This window comes from Lissotriton vulgaris, chromosome 1_1 (assembly GCF_964263255.1).
Source record: "Lissotriton vulgaris chromosome 1_1, aLisVul1.2, whole genome shotgun sequence".
Classification (NCBI taxonomy): Eukaryota; Metazoa; Chordata; class Amphibia; order Caudata; family Salamandridae; genus Lissotriton; species Lissotriton vulgaris.
Window position 1 is genome coordinate 1,775,774,434 of NC_141685.1, and position 20,609 is coordinate 1,775,795,042.

The 20,609-nt window shown below is 42.4% G+C and overlaps 1 protein-coding gene across 2 annotated transcripts in view; it reads right to left on the reverse strand.

Annotated features, from left to right (window-relative positions):
* ARID2 (AT-rich interaction domain 2) overlaps positions 1-20,609 on the reverse strand; it is a 1,159,914-nt gene that overhangs the window by 664,876 nt on the left and 474,429 nt on the right. For both annotated transcript variants that reach the window (XM_086919090.1, XM_086919091.1), the window contains exons 7-10: positions 19,293-19,359; positions 18,954-19,210; positions 7,220-7,316; positions 6,934-7,143 (exon numbers count right to left, since the gene is read on the reverse strand). In XM_086919090.1, coding sequence (XP_086775216.1) covers positions 6,934-7,143; positions 7,220-7,316; positions 18,954-19,210; positions 19,293-19,359 — 631 coding nt within the window. The remainder of the gene's footprint in view (positions 1-6,933; positions 7,144-7,219; positions 7,317-18,953; positions 19,211-19,292; positions 19,360-20,609) is intronic.

The window sequence follows — 20,609 nt, forward strand, 5'->3', positions numbered from 1 at the left end:
CCAAAGCACAGTAGATAGTTTCTGCAGCTGCACGCTCCCCTTCCATCAAGATCTTCAGAGCTTCCTGACGTTTATCTTCTGGGATTAGGTCAATCAGACCAGCCATGTCTGACCACATTTGGCGATCATTAATTCCTATGATCGCCAAATAATTTGCTGCCCTGATTGAGGCAGCAGCCATGGTTGAGAATTTTTTACCAATAAGGTCCAGACGACGTCCCTTTTTATCTGGTGGCGTGGTGATGGGAGTGGCTGGGTTTTTTGATTTTTGTTGTGCGGCCTGTGAAATGACCGAATCTGGCCGCGGGTGTCCAATAAGGCAGGAAGGGCTACCGAACGGAGCAAGATATTTTTTTATCAATCCGGGGAAGGACAGCAGGCACAGAAGCAGGATTTTACATTACCTTGGTGCCCTCCTTCCATATGTAGTCTATTATTGGAATGGCCCTGGACACCTTTCTAGTTTCTTCTTTGAAATCTTGAAGAGAGCACTCCGATTGTTCCACTGTTACTGGTAGTTGAAACCTACCCGCAGCATAAGATTATGAAACCCACCTATGTCTTCTGGTGGGGAGTCTGAAGGTTGTGGAGTTAGTGGAGAAGGCATGGGGATAACATAAGTATCCCAAGGATCCAAAGGAGGATTATCTGGTAATTCGCCCTCTTCTACTTCTTCATCCGAAGAAGTATCCGGAGTTTGATTAGGCAAAATAGGCTGCTGAGGTTCCGTGACCGGAGACATAGGTGCTGGAATCTCAGGCTGAGGAATAGGATCCGGAACTGCTGCAGGCTGATGTGGAGAAATGAACTGCTGTGGTGGAAAGCGTGGTCTATAATCTGCTAACATGGCTTGTAAGTCCTGGATGAGGCTCGGCGGCAGATGGCTGGACTCTGAAGCCCGAGACTGCCTCTAATATCCTGTATGATGAGGAACCACAATGTCCTCTTGATAGTAATGCTCAGTGTACTAGTCATCCTCCTCATCATCATCTTGACACTTAATGATCAATTCCGAAGGATGGTAAGTGTAGTAAATGTCTTCTCCACTGTCCTCCACTAGATAGACTGTACCATGACATCTGTGACATCATAGAATGCCTGGGTGTCTCTCTGGCTCACAGTGCCTCTCTCTACCTCACTGTGGCAGTTGGTCAGCTCAGGCTGAGCTGCTAACAGCCTGCTCCTGGTGGGGTTTGTTATATCTGTACTTCCTATCTTGTCCTATCCATCTAACCTAGAAGGGATCTACAATAAAGGATGTACCTACTTACACAGTTGGACCGTGCATCTTCCTTTACTACAGCAAGCTATCCCAAAAGCTCCTACGTTGTCATCATCATCATAGTCATCCTCCTCTTCATGAGCATAAGTCTCGAGGAGGTGAGATGGCGTAAGCTGTGGCAAAAAGGAACATTCTGGTCTTTGGAAAGATCTTAGTTGGAAAGCCCTTGAGGAAACAGGCGTAGAAAATGCTTGAAATGCTACTGGAGGCTTTGTAGAAGCAGTGTCCATTGTCGTCGGTGGTACTGTAGACAATAGTGACAGTGAAGACTAGGTTGCCGTCAACGGGCTCTTGATGGTAGTCGTCGTCACAGGTTTCGTCGACGGAATCATCGTCGACTGGACTTGACTTCTTAGCCGACGGGATGGTCATCTACGGCACTATAGATGTCTTCGTCGACGACAGAGGCTTAGTCGACGATACCTTCGTTGACGAGTGTTTTGACTTTGATGATGAGGCTGTCGTCGACAGATCGTCGACGATGATTCTCTTCGTCACAATGGAAATCCTAGTTGACAGGATAGGAGAGGCGATAGCTGTAGTAGAAATTGTCGCCGTCGACGAAGGAGCTGAGGAAGTGATAGAGATGGTCGTCATAGGAAGAGCTTAAGAGACAGAGCAGCTTTTACTCACAGTTTTGTGCTTTTTAGAGTGCTTGAGAGCTGAAGTTTCAGAGAAAGATGATGGAGATATCTGAGAAGAACCAGAAGTGGAGTGGGAGGTTTTGATATGTTTTCTCCCCTCACTTGACGAACCATCTTGAGACCTTGCTCTCTTACTGCAGGTCGAAGCTTCGTAATCATCGTCATCAGCAGAAGATTAGAGCCATAAAAGGACTCTGGCCTCCCTATCCCTTAAGGTCTTAGAAGGGAAGGTGCGGCAGATCTTACAATTTTTTGCCTCATGCTTTGGGTAGAGGCAATAAATACAGTCCTTATGTTGATCATCAACATGGACACTTTTCTTGTCGCATGTTCTGCAAGGTCTAAACAAGGCCTTCTTGTCAGACATCCTGAAGGATAAAAAACTGAGTAGACACTCAGGGAGACTCCCTTCCACATGACGTGCGGTGAAAATCTGAGGAGAACTGGTTCTAGAGAGTGCTGTAACATGTTTGGTCCTTTTGGCATGAGGTAGATAGGCTACTACAGTTTAGGTCTCAGGCCTTTCTCTTAGGCCTACTACTACTATAATTTACCTTTGGCACTGCTTTTTAGGTCTCGCCCTGGAATTCGCATCCGAAGGATGCGTCCAGGGCGGAGACTTATAGTCGGCTGACACGGGGGAATGAGGGACACAAAACTGTGACGAGCGGCTGGATTGAGCTGCGTGCACGCGCGTCAACATTCACGCATGCGCACATCACAGCCACACGCATACACAGGCACACCCCCGTCACCTACACGCATACACAGAGACCCCTCCACACACACCAGCCCCTCTCCTCTCGGCTCCACACACACGCACACGCATTTACACTTACACAGACACGCAGGCACCCAGACAGGCAACCCCCCCCCCCGTCACACACACGCATACACACAGACTCCAGGACACATACACATACACACACACATGCACGCTCACACACATACACAGTCCGCCGCCGCGCGCGCGCACACAGATGCCCCCCCCCCCCCCAACAAGGCGACGCCCCACTCACCGGCATCCTCAGTGCAGCGGCTCCCACCGGCAGCAAGACTCTTCTTCCCTTCTTCGGCACCGGGGCGCAGGGTAGGCTCCTGCCTGCTCCGGTGCGCCAAACAATCGCGGCTCTTCCGTGGGAGGCGGGGTAGGCTCCCGCCCTCCTACTTCCGGTTGTCCCGCCCGGCCTGCCTGACTTCCTGTTCGCAGGCCGGCGGAAAACGAAAGCGGGAGTCCGCCGTAATTGCTTACCTTAGGGCAAAGGAGCGTGTGTGCGCGGCGGTTTCCTTTGCCGCGCGCGTTGATTGGTGAATGCGCAGTGAGTATTTTTTATAAAACTGTAAAATACTTGAATCAAATGCGCATCACGACGTCTGCGCATGTCCGTGACTTGGTATGATACAAGGAGGCAGGAGAGGAGAGTGTGCGAGCGGCCGGTTTCCTTTGCCGTGCATGTTGTTTTGCCAAGCGTGTTGTTCGTTGAGGGTGGAATGCGCAGTGAGTTTTTTATGAGAAAATTATTAGGTACAATTGCACGGACTTGATTCCTGGAGTACACCCTGTCCACGCACAGAGGACTCCTGAGCCGTGGATGGATCTGGTTTCCCAGGCGACCGATGGCCGGGTTGTGTGCCTGGCCCTCTCCATCAAGTCTTCGTCTGATCTGTTTTGATAAGGACGGGTCGGGTGGGTTCGTTGTTATGGGTGATTGATTTTTTTTTTTGTAAGTACATTCCTCCAAGATACAGTGAAGCGTTTAGTACTTTGGTATTGCGGGTACATTTTGTCTCTTACCTCGTAGCTTCTAATCTACGGCCTTGTGCTGTTGCAGGAACATATCATTTTGCCATTTTGTTCAGACATTGACCAAGCTTAGCTCCTCTGACATAAACCAGTGCACGCAGAAGAGGTACCCGTTTTATGCCACAAAAGGAACAGTAATGATGAGTGCAGAGTGAGTGCAGAGTGACAGTGAGTGCAGAGTGCATGCAGTGAGTGCAGAGTGACAGTGAGTGCAGAGTGCATGCAGAGTGACAGTGAGTGCAGAGTGACAGTGAGTGCAGAGTGACAGTGAGTGCAGAGTGACAGTGAGTGCAGAGTGACAGTGAGTGCAGAGTGACAGTGAGTGCAGAGTGAGTGCAGAGTGACAGTGAGTGCAGAGTGCATGCAGTGAGTGCAGAGTGACAGTGAGTGCAGAGTGCATGCAGAGTGACAGTGAGTGCAGAGTGACAGTGAGTGCAGAGTGACAGTGAGTGCGGAGTGACAGTGAGTGCAGAGTGACAGTGAGTGCAGAGTGACAGTGAGTGCAGAGTGACAGTGAGTGCAGAGTGACAGTGAGTGCAGAGTGCGTGCAGAGTGACAGTGAGTGCAGAGTGAGTGCAGAGTGACAGTGAGTGCAGAGTGACAGTGAGTGCGGAGTGACAGTGAGTGCGGAGTGACAGTGAGTGCAGAGTGACAGTGAGTGCAGAGTGACAGTGAGTGCAGAGTGACAGTGAGTGCAGAGTGACAGTGAGTGCGGAGTGACAGTGAGTGCGAAGTGACAGTGAGTGCGAAGTGACAGTGAGTGCAGAGTGACAGTGAGTGCAGAGTGACAGTGAGTGCAGAGTGACAGTGAGTGCAGAGTGACAGTGAGTGCAGAGTGACAGTGAGTGCGGAGTGACAGTGAGTGCGAAGTGACAGTGAGTGCAGAGTGACAGTGAGTGCAGAGTGACAGTGAGTGCAGAGTGACAGTGAGTGCAGAGTGCAGAGTGACAGTGAGTGCGAGTGACAGTGAGTGCGAGTGACAGTGAGTGCAGAGTGACAGTGAGTGCAGAGTGACAGTGAGTGCAGAGTGCGTGCAGAGTGACAGTGAGTGCAGAGTGACAGTGAGTGCAGAGTGACAGTGAGTGCAGAGTGAGTGCAGAGTGACAGTGAGTGCAGAGTGACAGTGAGTACAGAGTGAGTGCAGAGTGACAGTGAGTGCAGAGTGACAGTGAGTGCAGAGTGACAGTGAGTGCAGAGTGCGTGCAGAGTGACAGTGAGTGCAGAGTGACAGTGAGTGCAGAGTGACAGTGAGTGCAGAGTGACAGTGAGTGCAGAGTGAGTGCAGAGTGACAGTGAGTGCAGAGTGAGTGCAGAGTGACAGTGAGTGCAGAGTGACAGTGAGTGCAGAGTGACAGTGAGTGCAGAGTGACAGTGAGTGCAGAGTGACAGTGAGTGCAGAGTGACAGTGAGTGCAGAGTGACAGTGAGTGCAGAGTGACAGTGAGTGCAGAGTGACAGTGAGTGCAGAGTGACAGTGAGTGCAGAGTGACAGTGAGTGCAGAGTGCGTGCAGAGTGACAGTGCGTGCAGAGTGACAGTGCGTGCAGAGTGACAGTGCGTGCAGAGTGACAGTGCGTGCAGAGTGACAGTGAGTGCAGAGTGACAGTGAGTGCAGAGTGACAGTGAGTACAGTCACTCAGCACCACCACATTATCAGTCAGAACCACCACAGCATCACTCAGAACCACCACAGCACCACTCAGCACCACCACAGCATCACTCAGCATCACTCAGCACCACCACAGCACCACCATAGCACCACTCAGCACCACCACTGCATCACTCAGCATCACCACAGCCCCATTCAGCACCACCACAGCATCACTCAGCACCACCACAGCACAAATATGTTCTCTCAATGTTTCAAGCTTTATTACAAATGTCACAAAAAGATGTTAATATTTCACTTCTGTTCTTGGATTTTGTTACAATAAAATACACTGAACATAATCTTCACAAAAGTTATTTACAAAAGTTTAAGCTATTGCCATTATAAATTACAATCACTTTTATTAAGTATTAAAAAAAATTAAAAGCCATTGTTATTTGTAATATCAATACATCTAAGTCACGTAAATACAAATGTTGCATTACAAATGCTATAGGTGTCACATTTGCGAAAGTTATAACTATTGGCATTGTAAATGACAAAGCTATTAATTTAGCTATTTTCAAAACCAACACATAAATGAACGTTTGGTGAATTTCCATTAAAATATTTGACTTTTTTACTAAGATATTATTATACTGTTTTATGCAAACAAAATTTAGATACTGCATAAATAACTTTAATAAAACATATTTTATATGAAGCTTTTTATGTAAAAAAAAAATATAGCATAAAGCAAAAAACAATTGCCATTTACAATGCTAATAGCTCAAACTTAAATAATGCGAGACCTATTGCATTGCAAATGCTTGTTTATATACCGTGGGATTCCCGCCGCGGCGACGGGGAATGATTCAGGCATGTGAATCTATGAAAGATACCCCAATACTGGATAACATCATATTCTGTCTCAGTTACCTACAATTATTCTCAGAGGCCACTTGATGAATGTAAACATTTACTGCAAACAACTGCACCGCTTTATTATTTTTTTCATTGTGGTGCTACTGCACAATTTTTGTGAGCAATTCAGGTCTTTCTGAATAACTCAGTAGCCTCCATCTGCTAACACCTATGTGGCTAAGCTCAGAACCGCACTAACATTTTTGCTAACTTTGCAGTTGGAATGTAGAAGTTGTTCCACAAAATAACAAAACTGGTGTTAAACTGCATGTATTTTAAATACTTGTTAAACATCCTGATCAAATTATTGTAGTCTTAATCAGTTAGCATCAATTACCATCCTTGCACTTTCAAAGAGCATATTAATATTTCAAATAATGGTGGCGGACCAACAGCACTACTCAACAGTACTAAAGAACAACAGTTAGTGCTGATGCAAGACAATCCACCAAATATCACATAGATGTCATGAGACAGATGTGTTGATGGTAAGTGCATTTTGTCAGTAAGGTACGAGTTTACATTTAAATTGCCAAATTGAATACCAAATATTTGTTTGAAATAGAATACAACATGACTTTGATTGCTTCACCTAGGGCACGCTACTTTAACTGAGTAACTAGAGCTAAATGCTTAGGATTATGCATCTTCCAACATGTGACTTGTTCAAAGCAAATCAAAACTTTTCCTCACCTATGCTTTTCTCCACCTTAGCAATCTTCATGCAGGCCACTTCACCCAACTCTGTGAGCATATATAGCACTTCAAGGGACGATATTACCAGCAGAACATCCGGCAAAGTAAGATGGCACATTATCTCTTTGTAGGAATCCTGATCCACATACTCACAAATTAAAACCCCATTATCTTCAGCTTTGCAGAGATTCCCCAAGATTTCCATACCTGAAAACAAAATATTTGATTTTAGCAGGCTCATTTGTCGCACATTTACAAAATATGCCTGTGCGCAATAGCTTACCTCTCATTTTCAAGAATCTGTCTCTTGACATTAGACATTTTGTAATTGTATGGAAAATTAAATGAGTTGCTTTAAAATCAACAGGATCCAACTGAAGCTGAAAAATAAGAGATTTCAGTAAGTCTTTACCATTGCTTCACGAACACCGGTATACTCACTAAATTGTATAAAACCAGCATACTTTTGTAAAGTCCGCTTTGTTCAACTTCGGTTACTAATTAACAAAACCCACGATTTTACTGCTTTAAAGTCTGAAATTATATGTATTTTTAACATTCTAACCTTTTATTGAGTCTCTTGTATCAATATGTCACCTCTGGACCATGAGGCTGGTAACTCTCAATGACTATTATGACTGTTTCCCTTTAGTAGCACTACTACTCCTTTAGGACACATCCCAGAAGGCATGTTAAGCAATCTCACTGCAGTCACCTCCGATTCTTTCAGGCAGAATATGCTCAAGTATGTACATCATTTTAAAGAAAAATTCTGCAGTCACACATGTATCAATTAACATATATTGATGTAATATAAGGACAGGTTTCTTAACCGCAAGAGTAGTCATGGAAATCATCATTGTTGATGATTGCTCTGATCATTCCTGATGGTCTAATGGCATTGCTGAGCACTTTCCTTTCACATCATTTGAAAATAGAAATTGCACTAAAAACTGTTTTCTAGCAAAAATGAACATTTGTTATCCTTGCATTTTATTTTCAGACTCTTACACATATTTGAAAATAAAGAGGACAAAGGTTCCTTTAACTAAAGTATACAAAAAAGTGAAGGATGGAATGCTTGAATGACACTTAGACACTGCTAATAACTCGGGCCACATCCTAGTCCATCTTTATTTTGCACACCATGCCACTTCACTTCGGATTAGCCATATGCAAATTAGTCTTGACCCTGCTCCAAATACGCATATCAGTCTTGACCCTGATCCAATGGGTACAGTGCAGCCCGAACTGCAAAGCCAGGGACTCTCTGAACCGCAACACAAGCAACAGAGGACTAGTTTTGCCCTGATTAGGTTGGGCTCATCAGTCAGGTATAACTTGGTTCCAGTGACACAGGGTGCATGGGACCCAAGTCTGGGTATACCTGTACCACTTAGAGTGATCGGTCCTGAGCTGCTTATGTTCCAGTTACAGTCTGATATACATCGATGTCAGACTGAATGAACATCTTTAACAATTAAACAGTAATAGAGTGTCACTTTCTTCTGGAACAAATACCCTCTAAATGTAATGATAGTTTCTTCTGTTCCTCTGCAGAGATCATTCCAACGTTTAATATTCCGAGAATAAAATACCTTTTTTCTACAACTTTTCAGTACTAACGCCCCAGATTAATCTCTTAGTACCATACTTAAGACCCACATGGCTGTATGAGGCCTTTGACTTCATGTGTTTGTGTGGTAAAAATGTTTAATTGTTTGGTTTAAGGAGAATATATTCATGAATTAGAAATAAGTGTCTAGCTGCAACTGAAGGATTTCTAATGTTTGCCAGTGTATCGAGTTAATTCAGCCCCTATTCCATGTAGTTTGTCGAATACAAAACAAAGGAGGAATGTCGGAGTCTAGCCTAGTCTTGCACACGGACTGAACTTTTCAAGTCATATAATAGGCCAAATGTTAAGTACTTGGACTTATGGAATAGTCTATGCACTTCTTGTCAGTGTCTAACAGGCTGAGTAAGCTAATGTCTCAGACATCGCCTTCAGAATCCATGGCAGGGCGACAATTTGTTCTACGTGCTACTTATATTGTGCTGTGGAGAAGACATTTTTGAGCTCCTTAAGCAGCACATTGGACGTAAGGGATTTTCATATCTTAGAGTTAAAGAAAGTAGAAGTGATGATTTAGAGCTACAAATTACCAAATGAACTTTAAAATGAATTGTTAGATATGTTTTTGTGCATTACTTGTAAAAGATACTCCAGCAAGGGTGGCATGCTCGTAGACCAAAAGAGGAATTTGCCTCACTCAAACAAACCTTTCATAGGACACCTGACAAGGCTGCTAAGGTGCTAGGCTACGTAAGAAAATACCTTAAAGGAACAGATTATTTGCATTATGAAAATTGTCAGACGATGTTTGTGAAGTCTGCCACAGTTGTGATTTAGAGTAAGTGGTGAGGGAGTGGCTGCAATTGCTAAGGAAAGCATGGCTACATCAGAGTGAAGTCAGGCAGGAGGCAGGCCCCTGGGTTACTTAGGTCTCTGTTCACTAGACCGAGACAAAATAATTTTGATGTGGCCACTCCGTGTACTGATGTCTGAGAGGTAAATGCAGTGAGCCTAACTTGACACCAGGGTCAGACTGGCTCTCTGAGGGGTTCCAGGGCCCTGAGTTTTGATGGAAAAACACTGGCTAAGTTCGAGGATATCAAAGTGGAAACCTGTTGAAGCTGCAAAGGATAACGTGCTACTAACAAATATATATATATATATATATATAAAGAAATGGCTTACTTTCCTGTAACAATAGTTTTGCAGTGTCATGCAATTCTATATTCACAAGCTTTGCATTATTAGTCCCTCTAGTTGGTGGATCCAGAGATGTATCTTATTTTTCAAAGTGGTTACTCTGGGCATTGATCATATACGGAATCATTAGGACTCGTTATGAAATCGCACTGAACTATCTATTAAGAGAGAAAAGGGTTAAAGAGCCGGTCACATGCAGCAACTCCAATAAGAAACCTAAATCTCTAGACAAAGGCAGGAAGGTTCTCTTAACAGTAGAGAAGTAAATTATTCTAAATTATATATGCCTATTTAATTTTCGTGTGCAGACAATCGTGTTGTGCTGAAGCCACATTTGCCTTTTTTCAAGAATTTAATAAAAGGGATATTTCCCTTACTCACACTGGGTGAGACATTTCATCACAGCACCCTTCTAGAGGTAGGTGGCGAATCCTGCACTCGGTAAAAAACGTATTCCTGGAGGTATTTTTGTTTTGTGGGAAGATGACTATAAAAATTGTATTAGGGCAGAGGAATTGGATTTTATTGTTACTCTTATCTGTCCTATACAAAATTATAAGCAAGTGCTAGGGAGTGTGGGAGATTAACTATTAGGGTTGCTCCTTTACTTACCCTGTTTTAGCCTTTTCGGTGTATCCCAACATACCCCTGGGCTTTCTGCAAAATGAGAGTCTACCCTTCTCTATCTATCTCTGCCTCCTTCTAATCCTAAATTTAAGGGAGAAAAGGTAAATTACTAAACTTATTTGTGAATTCTAACTCAATAAGTACCTAAAAAAATAAAGACTATTTGCAAAACATGAACTTTACCAACATACTATGGTCACTCCATGTCAAACTGTTCAAGCTGTGTCCACGACTCTCGCCTAGCTGTAGTATCTGTGTTGCGCCTGAGGGCCTGGAAATGTGACCTCTGGACCCATCCTGTGCCATAGGGCGCTGGTTCCATAAATATAATCACAATGTTACAAAATACATATATTATAGCAAGTGTGTGCGTGTTCACTGCAACAACTCGGTAGCAGTGAGGCTTTCATCTTGTCGTATAACGCTACTTCATCCTATTTTAGGTAAACCTGGTGGCACAATATTCCTATGATTCTTTATGTTGCATTCATTTGTTATATAAGTCTTCAAAATGAGTATGCATAATATTAGAGTAGGGTGGCCATAATGCTAGTGTCATTGTTTAGTATTCAGTGACACTTTATTCCCCCAATATCATGTCATTTCCATAGCTGGCAGAGTTACGATTCCAGCCGCAATGTGGCATCAGATCTAGTAGCAGTGTGCAACCGAAACCGGATGTTCAGGCTCTAATCTATGCAGGGTCCCCCAGGGGTCAAACTATTTTCTACTTTATTCGCCGCTTCCTATTACTGGATAATTTTCCCAAAACGTTTGTGCGTTCATGCATCTTCAATATACTATCAGTTAGGCTGGCCTTTTGAGTAGTTAGCGTACATGTGTAAGGGCTTAAGTACACCATAACAAGTTTAAAGCTCGGCCAACATTTCTCAACTTTTAAATTGTGTTCTCTGAAGTCCATGCCTAGAGGGTCTATGTCCAATCTCTGCTTCAATTTGGAGCGGAGTTCGGTTTAAGAAAGATCGTGGGCTAGAGACTCTCCAGTTCCTGGATTGTCCCAATAGTGTGGTAATGCTGTGGCAACAAATGATGGACGGAATGCTGAATAAAACAAAACATTCAACCCCAGTCAAGAGAGCTGGGTTAAATCCATTATCCTTTTTCTCACTATGCTGGGGTGAATGCTTGGCATTGTTCAGCATTCCGTCCACCAATTGTTCTTTTTGAATTTGTCACCCGAGTGGAACGGGTATACCCATACGTGGGTCCCGTGCTCTCCATGCCACTGGATTAAGCTAGCCTCGCTGATGAGGGATGAAACCCTGAAACCAGCCCCAGGATGCTCGTTTCCAGTCCAGGGAGGACCTGGCTTGGCAGCATTCTGTCCATCAATTGTTCTTTTTGCACAACAGTGCGGCAGAGCATCATTCCCTGTGGGTAACACAACCCACGGGCATCTCTTGTCTATGGCTTCTGTGGCAGCTACATTGAAATTAGTTTGTGTTTAGCGGCCTGTGGTAAGGATATTCATAAGGAAGTTGTATTTTTGTGAAAATACAAAGGGGTATGTGTAAGGTTATAGAGTCCTGTAGAGAATATCCACTTATTAATGCTTCCTCATCTAATATTAGCTACAAGCTATTAAAGATGTGTTTTGAGTGCAGGTTCTATGGTGGCCATATTGGAACTGGTGTGTATGAAGTGGAGTGAGGTAATGGGTGCTCAAAGAAGACTTGTTCTATTCTAGAACGACATAGTGGTATGTTCAAGGACATCAAGTTCAACTGCAAGTGTGCATGCAATGAGAGTAGTAGGTATTTTTTTAATGTTTCTAAGAAGCCTTCCATTATTCTGTGTCCCCTTTTTAGCGCTTATCATTCTCTTAGGCTACACCCATTTATTGTATCACTGAGTTTCATGACCTGCACAGCAAAGCTTGGTAGGTCCGAACAGTTCCTTCTAAATCTCAGAAACTGTTCCACCAGGAGGTTTTGTAATAGTAACCGTAGAGAATACCCTTCAAACCTCAAAGGCAAATTCCGATCTGTGCAGTTTTTTTTTCCTGTAAGTAGTATTAGCCTCTGTCCCACCTCTGACTATGACACTTAAATTCAAGAGATTGCTTTACCTGTCATAGTGAAACTTGAGACGTTTATCTTGATCGCTAAGCCATGCTAAGAATTCATGTGTCACACCTTCCTCTCCCTCCTAGATGATAAGTACATCTTCTATGTATCATTTTGAACAGTCTGGTGTGCTTGAAATAAGGGGTAAGTGGACTCGGCACTGTAGTAGTCTCAATATTCTATACAGACAGGGATGTCAGACTTGGTACAGACATGCATCTCATGATTGATCCATCAATCTGTAGAAAGAAGCCATTTTCATATAAAAAAAAACAAATCCGTGCAAGTGTCTATATCTGATACATTCAATGATTAACAAACTAGGGGTATGTCAATCCCAAGCTGATTGATATAGTATTTCCTATTCTGTTCTCATGGTATCTTCTTGAGGAATACTGGTATACAATGCGAACGCATCCAATGTAATTAGAATAAGACTCTACATATTGTAATCTAGGTCATTTAAAAGATTCTGGGTATCTTTACTGTCTTAAGTATGTCAGCCTCTTCTGTACTACAGTTTGCAAGAAGATGACAGACTGAGTCAGAGGTTTTAAGGGACAACTGATCACTGGTTTTAGAGCCCTACTTTTGTGGATCTTGGGCAGGAGGTAGAGATACATCACTCTTAGGATTTTTAATTATCAGAAACGTACCCTCATCTTCACATATCCAGTCCATTGTCTTAGTTTCATCTGGTAATTTGCAACAGCTATTACTATCTGACATGCGCCTTTCTTAGTCCTAATGCTAAGAGTCCATATCCTGGACTTCCATCAGTCTCCCCTGGTCAGCTGATTTTTATCAGAATAGTCTCATTGTTTGATAGTCTGTTAATGCTCTTTTAGGTTGATAGCCTTCTGTGTTATTACAACATTGTCAGCCTACGAAATGTTCTCTAACATAGTCTTTGGAGCAGGAGCTGGTTAGCAAATTTAATTATGATTGGTTTGATGTCTTTCGCTTTGTTCCTATTGGTGTCATGTTGCTTTTTACGCAAATAATTTTACTCTTTTTTCAACTGTGGAGCGTTTTGATATGGAAATTCTGTCCTTCCTTTTGGATGTTGACTGTTTCAGCTCCAAATTAAGATATCCATGAAGTATCGAGGACATTGAATCACCTTTGTTTTCTTTACTACTTTCTCAGGGAGCGAGTCAGTGACTTCCACAGTATGTATGTCTATCTCTTCCACAGATTCCAAATCAAGTTCCCCTCTAGCCATCTTCTTCTGTCTCTAAATCGTCATCTTCAGAAAAGTTCACTTCAGACATTGATGGGTCATGCTTTTGAGTTTCGAAACCGGTGCTTCTTTTGGTATCTCCATTATTTCCCAGAGTGTTCGCCTTTGTGGCACAAGAAAAGCAACTTTGAGCCTTCATCTCTCAGTAAGCAAAGCATGCACACTGGAAGGTCACTGTTTGCAGAAAAGTGCCATTGCAGAATGTCAATGAATTATTCTCAAAATGGTAGTAAAGAGAAACAAAGATACCAAGCACACCCCACCCCCTCCTAAAACAATCATTTGCTGATCTAGTCAAAGACCATAGGAAAAAAACAGATTAGTCAACGTCACGCTCCAATCTCCAGTCTTTTGGTAAATTTTCTGTGAAAACCATTAGAGTTCTTTGTTATACTTCAGAATATGCCAGCGGGGGAAAAAAAAAAAAGAATGGTGGTCACTTACTGAGGCACTAAGGGCTTATGACTGACTTCATAGTGAGTCAGGAGCACTGCCTATAGTGGACACAAAGTAAAATGATACAATTCTGGATCCAAACACTAGATGGCAGAATAATTAATTGCATGTGAATCTGTAAGAGTACATACTGCAAACGTACATTACTGTATAAAAATGGCAGTAGGTTGGAGTCTAGTATGGGGAGGGAAGATGCCCCATTGATGAGCGGGAGAACAGATACTAAAAGCATTACTGAAAGCTAAGCATTAGGATATCCATCAGAGGACAGAAAAGAATGAATTGTTTACAAAAGTGACAGATTAAGTAGCATGAGTTTTTGGAACAGGTCTACAAAATGCCCAAGATCGAATGAAGGCTAAGATTTATACCATGGAAGACTGCAAGTGTTCAGGGGACTATTCCCCACAAGATCTTAGTGACTTTAAACGCTGTGCAGCTCAAAGCATAACCAACAGAATTTAAATAGAGAATTTGGAAATTGGCTGGAGAGGTTGGGGACCCTGCAGTGAACGGTGTCTGTTCCTTTTTGGTGCAAACTGAGATGCAGGAAGTGGTGGGGACCGTGATCAGGGATGTACGGTCCAAAAACTAAATGATAACACCAGAACAGGTCAGGGCTAAAGAAACCTATTTATTAAACACCACACCCACTGTGACAAATTCCCTATATACCACGAAACTGGCAGCACCTTAGTGTTAGTTACACTCAAAGCTGATGGTTTCCTGCAACTACCTGGAGAAATGTTAGAATGCCCACTAAAGTCTGGGAAGATGCCACAAATATGAAAAATACAAGCGGAAAAAGGCCCTAAAGGCATCAAATTTAAGTTAGGCTTCAGGACAGATTAAGCTGTAAAAGATTTCGAAGCAGGTCTACAAAATGCCCAAGAGCAAATGAAGGATAGGATTTATACCTTGGACGCCTGTAAGCGGTGAGTGAATTCTTCCAGAAAGCCTCCTAATGATTTTGATCACTGTACAGCTCAAAGCACCATCACCACTGGAGAGAATGGGGTCCCTTCCTTTGTGGTGTAGAGCGATTTGTACGTAGTAGTGGGGAACGTGAACATGGGTGTGGAGTACAACTAGAGAATAAAGCGGCTTACTGCATCAATACTATAAGAACAAGGGGGAGTGCAAATGGAAGAGGCAGATTCGTAGTTAATCACATTGCAATCCAACAATGTTACCATGCACAGCGGGCTGAAATGGAACCGTTGGGTCAGAGGATCCACCTGTTTCCACACCATAATCCTATAACATTAACGAGAAAATAGGCTTTGTTGGGTAGTAAGAATTGCACACAATGGAAATGGATGCTTTAACACCTATCTAGACTGAAAGTTCATTATTAGAAAAGGATTGTGTTACTTACCCTATAAGCACCTGTTTGTGGCATGTAGTGCAAGATTCACATGCTCTGAATATTTCCGCCATCCTGTGTTGGGTCCGGATGTGTGCAGTTATTTTTCTTTGCAGAAGTCTTTCTAGTCACAAGACAATGTGACTCTTGGTAATAGTGTGCATGGGCATTGGCTCCACTGTTAGATTGTTTCCCAGCAGGCGGGTGAGAATGAAGTTAATTAAATATCAGTAAAAGGATGTCAATGTAAATTAGTGAATAGGTCAGAGGTCACCAACCTTTTCTGTACTAAGAGCTACTTATGTTCAATGAAACGCATTGACAGCTACTAATATTAGTGCTGTATGATTTCAATTTTTTATAAGTATAATAATTTAACCAAGCAAAAGCTTTCTAATTTAAAAGCTGGGCTGCACACTGGTGAGCTACTCAGAGGTAGCTGGAGAGCTACCGTTGATCACAAGCTACTGGTTGGAGACCCTTGGTATAGGTACTGCAACAGCCACAGGAATCTGGGGAGGAGGGTGGGCCCATGTGAATCTACAGCACTACTTGCCATAAACAGATGCGTACAGGGTAAGCAACATAATCCGTTCAATGACATGTTTGGCTGTAGATACAAATGCTCTTCTTCATAAACTCTAAAGCAGTCCCTCCTCAAAAGCGGTGGCTCGCCTGTGGGCGGCGCAGTTTGAAAGAGTACGCAGAACTGCCTGTCCTGCTTTGGCTTGTTGGCGTGCTAAAACATGAACACAATAATGTTTAGTTGAAGTGTGTAATGTAGACCATGTAGCTGCTTTACAAATCTCAGCTAATGGGATATTGGCTAGAAAGTCAATGGAATCCCATATTTTACAAAATAAAATAAAGTAAAGTTAGCCATAGGTGGTGTAGGCAAAGTTTGTTTCACTTTGACGTAACAGATCTGAACGCATTTGAATATCCACCTAGAAATGCTGGTTTTAGATATGGACTTTACTATGTGAGGGGGTGAAAAAGAAAATAATTGTTTAGTTTTTCAGAACTCTTTAGTTCCGTCAATATAATACATTAGAGCTCTTTTGAAATCTAGGGTATGAAGAGCTCTTTCCACAACTGAATCTGGTTGTGGAAAGAAAACAAGTAATTCAACTGACTGAGGAGGAAAGCTGAATCCACCTTTGGAAGAAATTTTGGGTTGGTTCTAAGAACTACCCTATCTTTGTGTGGTTGGAAGTAAGGTTTTTCCGAGGTTAATGCCTGGGGCTCACTAACGCATCTAAGTGAGGTAAGGGCTACTAAAAAAGAAACCTTCCAAGACAAAAATTGTAGGATACAGTTGTGCAATGGTTTGAATGGTGGGTCCACAAGTCAGGTAATCACTATATTGAGATTCCATGCTTGTGCAAGTGGAATCCCTCATTTAAAGCCTTCCATGAATTCCTTAATAACTGGTACTTTGAATAAAATGCAAATGCTGCCTGTTTTATAGGTAAACAGCTACTGTAGATACAAATAGACATATGGAAGAGTAAGCAATACCTGAGGTTGATGTGGACACCCTGATGACTGGTATTCCAGAGACCCTGAACTGTGAGATCCTGAAGGTGAGCACCCCTTCCTGTAAGGGATGCATTCGCTGTGAGAATGATCTGGGGAACAGGGTTGATTAATGGGTGCCCTTTTGACAAGTTGTGCATGTTCAACCACAGCAGAGAGCGATGAGTGTGGCTGTTCACCAACAATAGATCTTGTAAGTGACCCTGTGAGAAACCATTGGCGCATGACATTCTTGTAGCGGGTGCATATATAGTCGAGCATGTGGTACTATGGCCATGCAAGATGCTATCATGCCTATAAGTCTTATAACCGTTTTGACTGGTATGTGTTGATTGGGCTGAAACTGCTTTATCAGTGTGTGTATGTTTTGAATTCTTGCCAAATTTTGATATGCTAATCCCAACTTGAATCTATAATGGGAGAAGGTGTGCTTTGCATGTTGGCAGTAAATCTTAGTTGATGCAAGAGATGGAAAGAAGTTTGAATGTGTTGTTGACCAGGAGACTAGTACTGACCTTGATGAGCAAGGTGTCTAGATATGAGAAGACATAAATGTTGTGTCTACGCAGATGTACTACCACTGCTAGACATTTGACAAACACCCTTGGTGCTGTAGTAACTAGAAAGGAAAGAACTTTGAACTGATAATGCTTTCCAACTATAATAAATCTGAGGTATTTGCAATGAGCTGAGTGGGTTGGAATGTGGAAGTAAGAGTCCTTTAAGTCTAGTGCTAACTAAGTTGCCTATTTGAAGCAGTGGAATTTCGCCTTGAAGAGTGACCATATGGAAGTGGTCTGATAGTATGTAGTGATTTAAGTTACTGAGATCTAATATAGGTCGTAGTGATCCATATTTTAGGGGAATTAGAAATTACAGGGAGTAAACTTATGTACCTTGATGTTGTAAGAGAGACCGGCTCCATAGTGGCTTTGAGTAAAAGAGCCTCCACTTCCTTTTTCAGCAGATGTATATCTGTGGAAAGATGTGCCTACAAGGTCGAATGTTTGGAGGTGTGTTTGTGAGCTCCAGACAATAACCATGGTGGATAATGTTGAACATCCATTGATCTGAGGTTATGTTTTTCCAGGCGGGAAAGAAATGTTGTAGTCGTCCCCCGACAGGTTTTAAGAGGAATGGGCAGAAAGGGAAGTTGATTTACCACCTCTGTAATTACCAGTGTATTATCCCCTGGAGGAAGATGTTTGTTGTTGCCTGTGGAGGAGGTTTAGGCATCTGGTGGTGGTATTTTAGCACCATGTTTGTAGAAGGGACGGCGAAAGGAGCCACATGAAGCAAGGGTAAAATAAGGCTCCGGACACCGTTCCTTAAGAAAGTAAATTTGTCTAAAAATTAGATTAGGATAGGGTAGTGCGATAAACAGATGCTCACGTGCCAGAAAGAATTTAGGAGATGCAGGACTGACCTCAAAGTTAAACACAAAGCAAGAGCACCAATTTCGGTGGTCGTGCAGAGGACATAACTTTGGTCAGTCTAATTTTTTGGAGTGGCTGAAAGAAGTGTGAAGGGGTCAGTAGAGTGCACAGCAGAATAGTTTGAATCTTGGAAAATGTACAACAGTTAAAGACTATGAATTATTTATATCTATTTTCTATCCATTTCTTTCCACCACTGTGTGCACTATGTATTTTTAAGTAATGTAAGTTATGTAGGTTTCTCTAAAATAAGATCCCAGTGGCATGGTATTTATTTAGCAAAATAGTTTTTTCAAATTTTCTCCAGTTTGTCTTCACTCTGGGGGTGGTAAGCTAGATAATTTTATAAAAACATAAAAGCCTTTATCTTCAAAATGCCAGAAAACATGTTAAACATATGGAGTACAACAGCAAAATATTACAATATAATTAGGCTATCACAAAATGTATATGGTTTACAATACAAGCATGAATATTGAAGATTTACCTCTGCTGCAATATTTCCTAGCGTATCAAGTCCCAACTGTCTTAAAGAAATAAAATGACTGTGAGCAGAAAGCAGCAGGAAACGAAGACAAGTGCGATTTCCTGCCAAAAGTCTAAGATTCCCTTCTTCAAAAGAAAGATTTCGCAAAATGACTGCGATTTGAAGAACTCGTTGTCCTTCAATGTCATTAATGCCAAGCTTCCGAGGTGGATGAAATAAGGGATTCCAAGTGCATCCTGCTAATGTAATATCATCATCTGCAAAAAAAAAAATACAAAGAATTGCTAGATATGTTTATTTTTATTTAAGTGACAAAGAAAACTATTAAACTCAACTTACCTTGAAAATTGTCTCCTTCAGCTATGAGATCCCGTACCTCTACATCTTCAACTATATCCTTCCAAAACTGTAAACAGGTAACAAAATGAACAGTAAATTGAGAGTTCTATTAAATTCAAACGTCCTTTCACACCACTCTCAATACATTTGGCTAGCATTCCAATTACAGCAATATTACAACAAAACAAGACAAATTTAATACAGACAAACTATGATACACATTTAAATCATATGCACCGTAATGTTGTATATACACCATTACAAATATATTTACATCAGAGTGTGCACTATTTATCATTTGAAACTTTTTTTCAGCGCCACTTACTTTCTAAGTCTGGGATGACCCTCCTCACTAGGTAAGGTAGAAAGGTACTGGATCATGAGCATCAGATCACAAAGAAATTCTCAATTGGATTTATAACGTGCACCCATCTGCAGCTCAAATGCCAATGAGACACCTTCAAATTTCAAAGCATGTCTAGCCAAGGATAATCTTCAGCATACCAAACTGCAAAACCTCTTCATTTTGACAGTGCATGACCCTACTCCTAGTTCATGCCACCCAAACTCTGCCAAGCAGTAATTAAGACTGTAAATGCACTAGCAATGCCTCAACGATCTTCATATTTTCCTATGTTTTGGGGCATCATGCCCTTAAAAAAGTTACTGTTCCATGGATATATACCAGTCCAAGCCTCTCATTCTTGTGTCAAGATCAAGAGTTTTGTCGCTATCCCAATTTCAGGCAATATCTCTACATGCCACCATCAGGTTCATGATGTATGGGATCTACTATCATTCCCAACAGTGTCATGCATTTTTTTTTAACAAACTATTGCTTTTTGCATATCTGTCATATATTGCTCTCGCACCTTTCCAGGTAAATATTAACATCCTCAGTCTTGTTGCATCACGTTACCTGCATTACATACACATGACAATTTGTCCCTGAGTGTATCTTGCCCCCTCATTGTACAGTAACAATAAAAGAAAACAAGAAATTTCTTCTATGCAATTTCTATACTCCTCCTCCTCCTCCTCCTCCTCCTCCTCCTCCTCCTCCTCCTCCTCCTCCTCCTCCTCCTCCTCCTCCTCCTCCTCCTCCTCCTCCTCCTCCTCCTCCTCCTCCTCCTCCTCCTCCTCCTCCTCCCCCAAAAAAGGCAACTACAACCTAATCCTCCCCCACCCTCCCTTCCTGGCACTGGTGTCTCCTAAAGTCGGCTAATGAGCTCTATGAATCACTTTCACTGTTCCTTATGTTGTGTGGCTGCGATACTCTGTCACCTCTTTTCCGGGTCCAGTCCCTTTCTATACCAA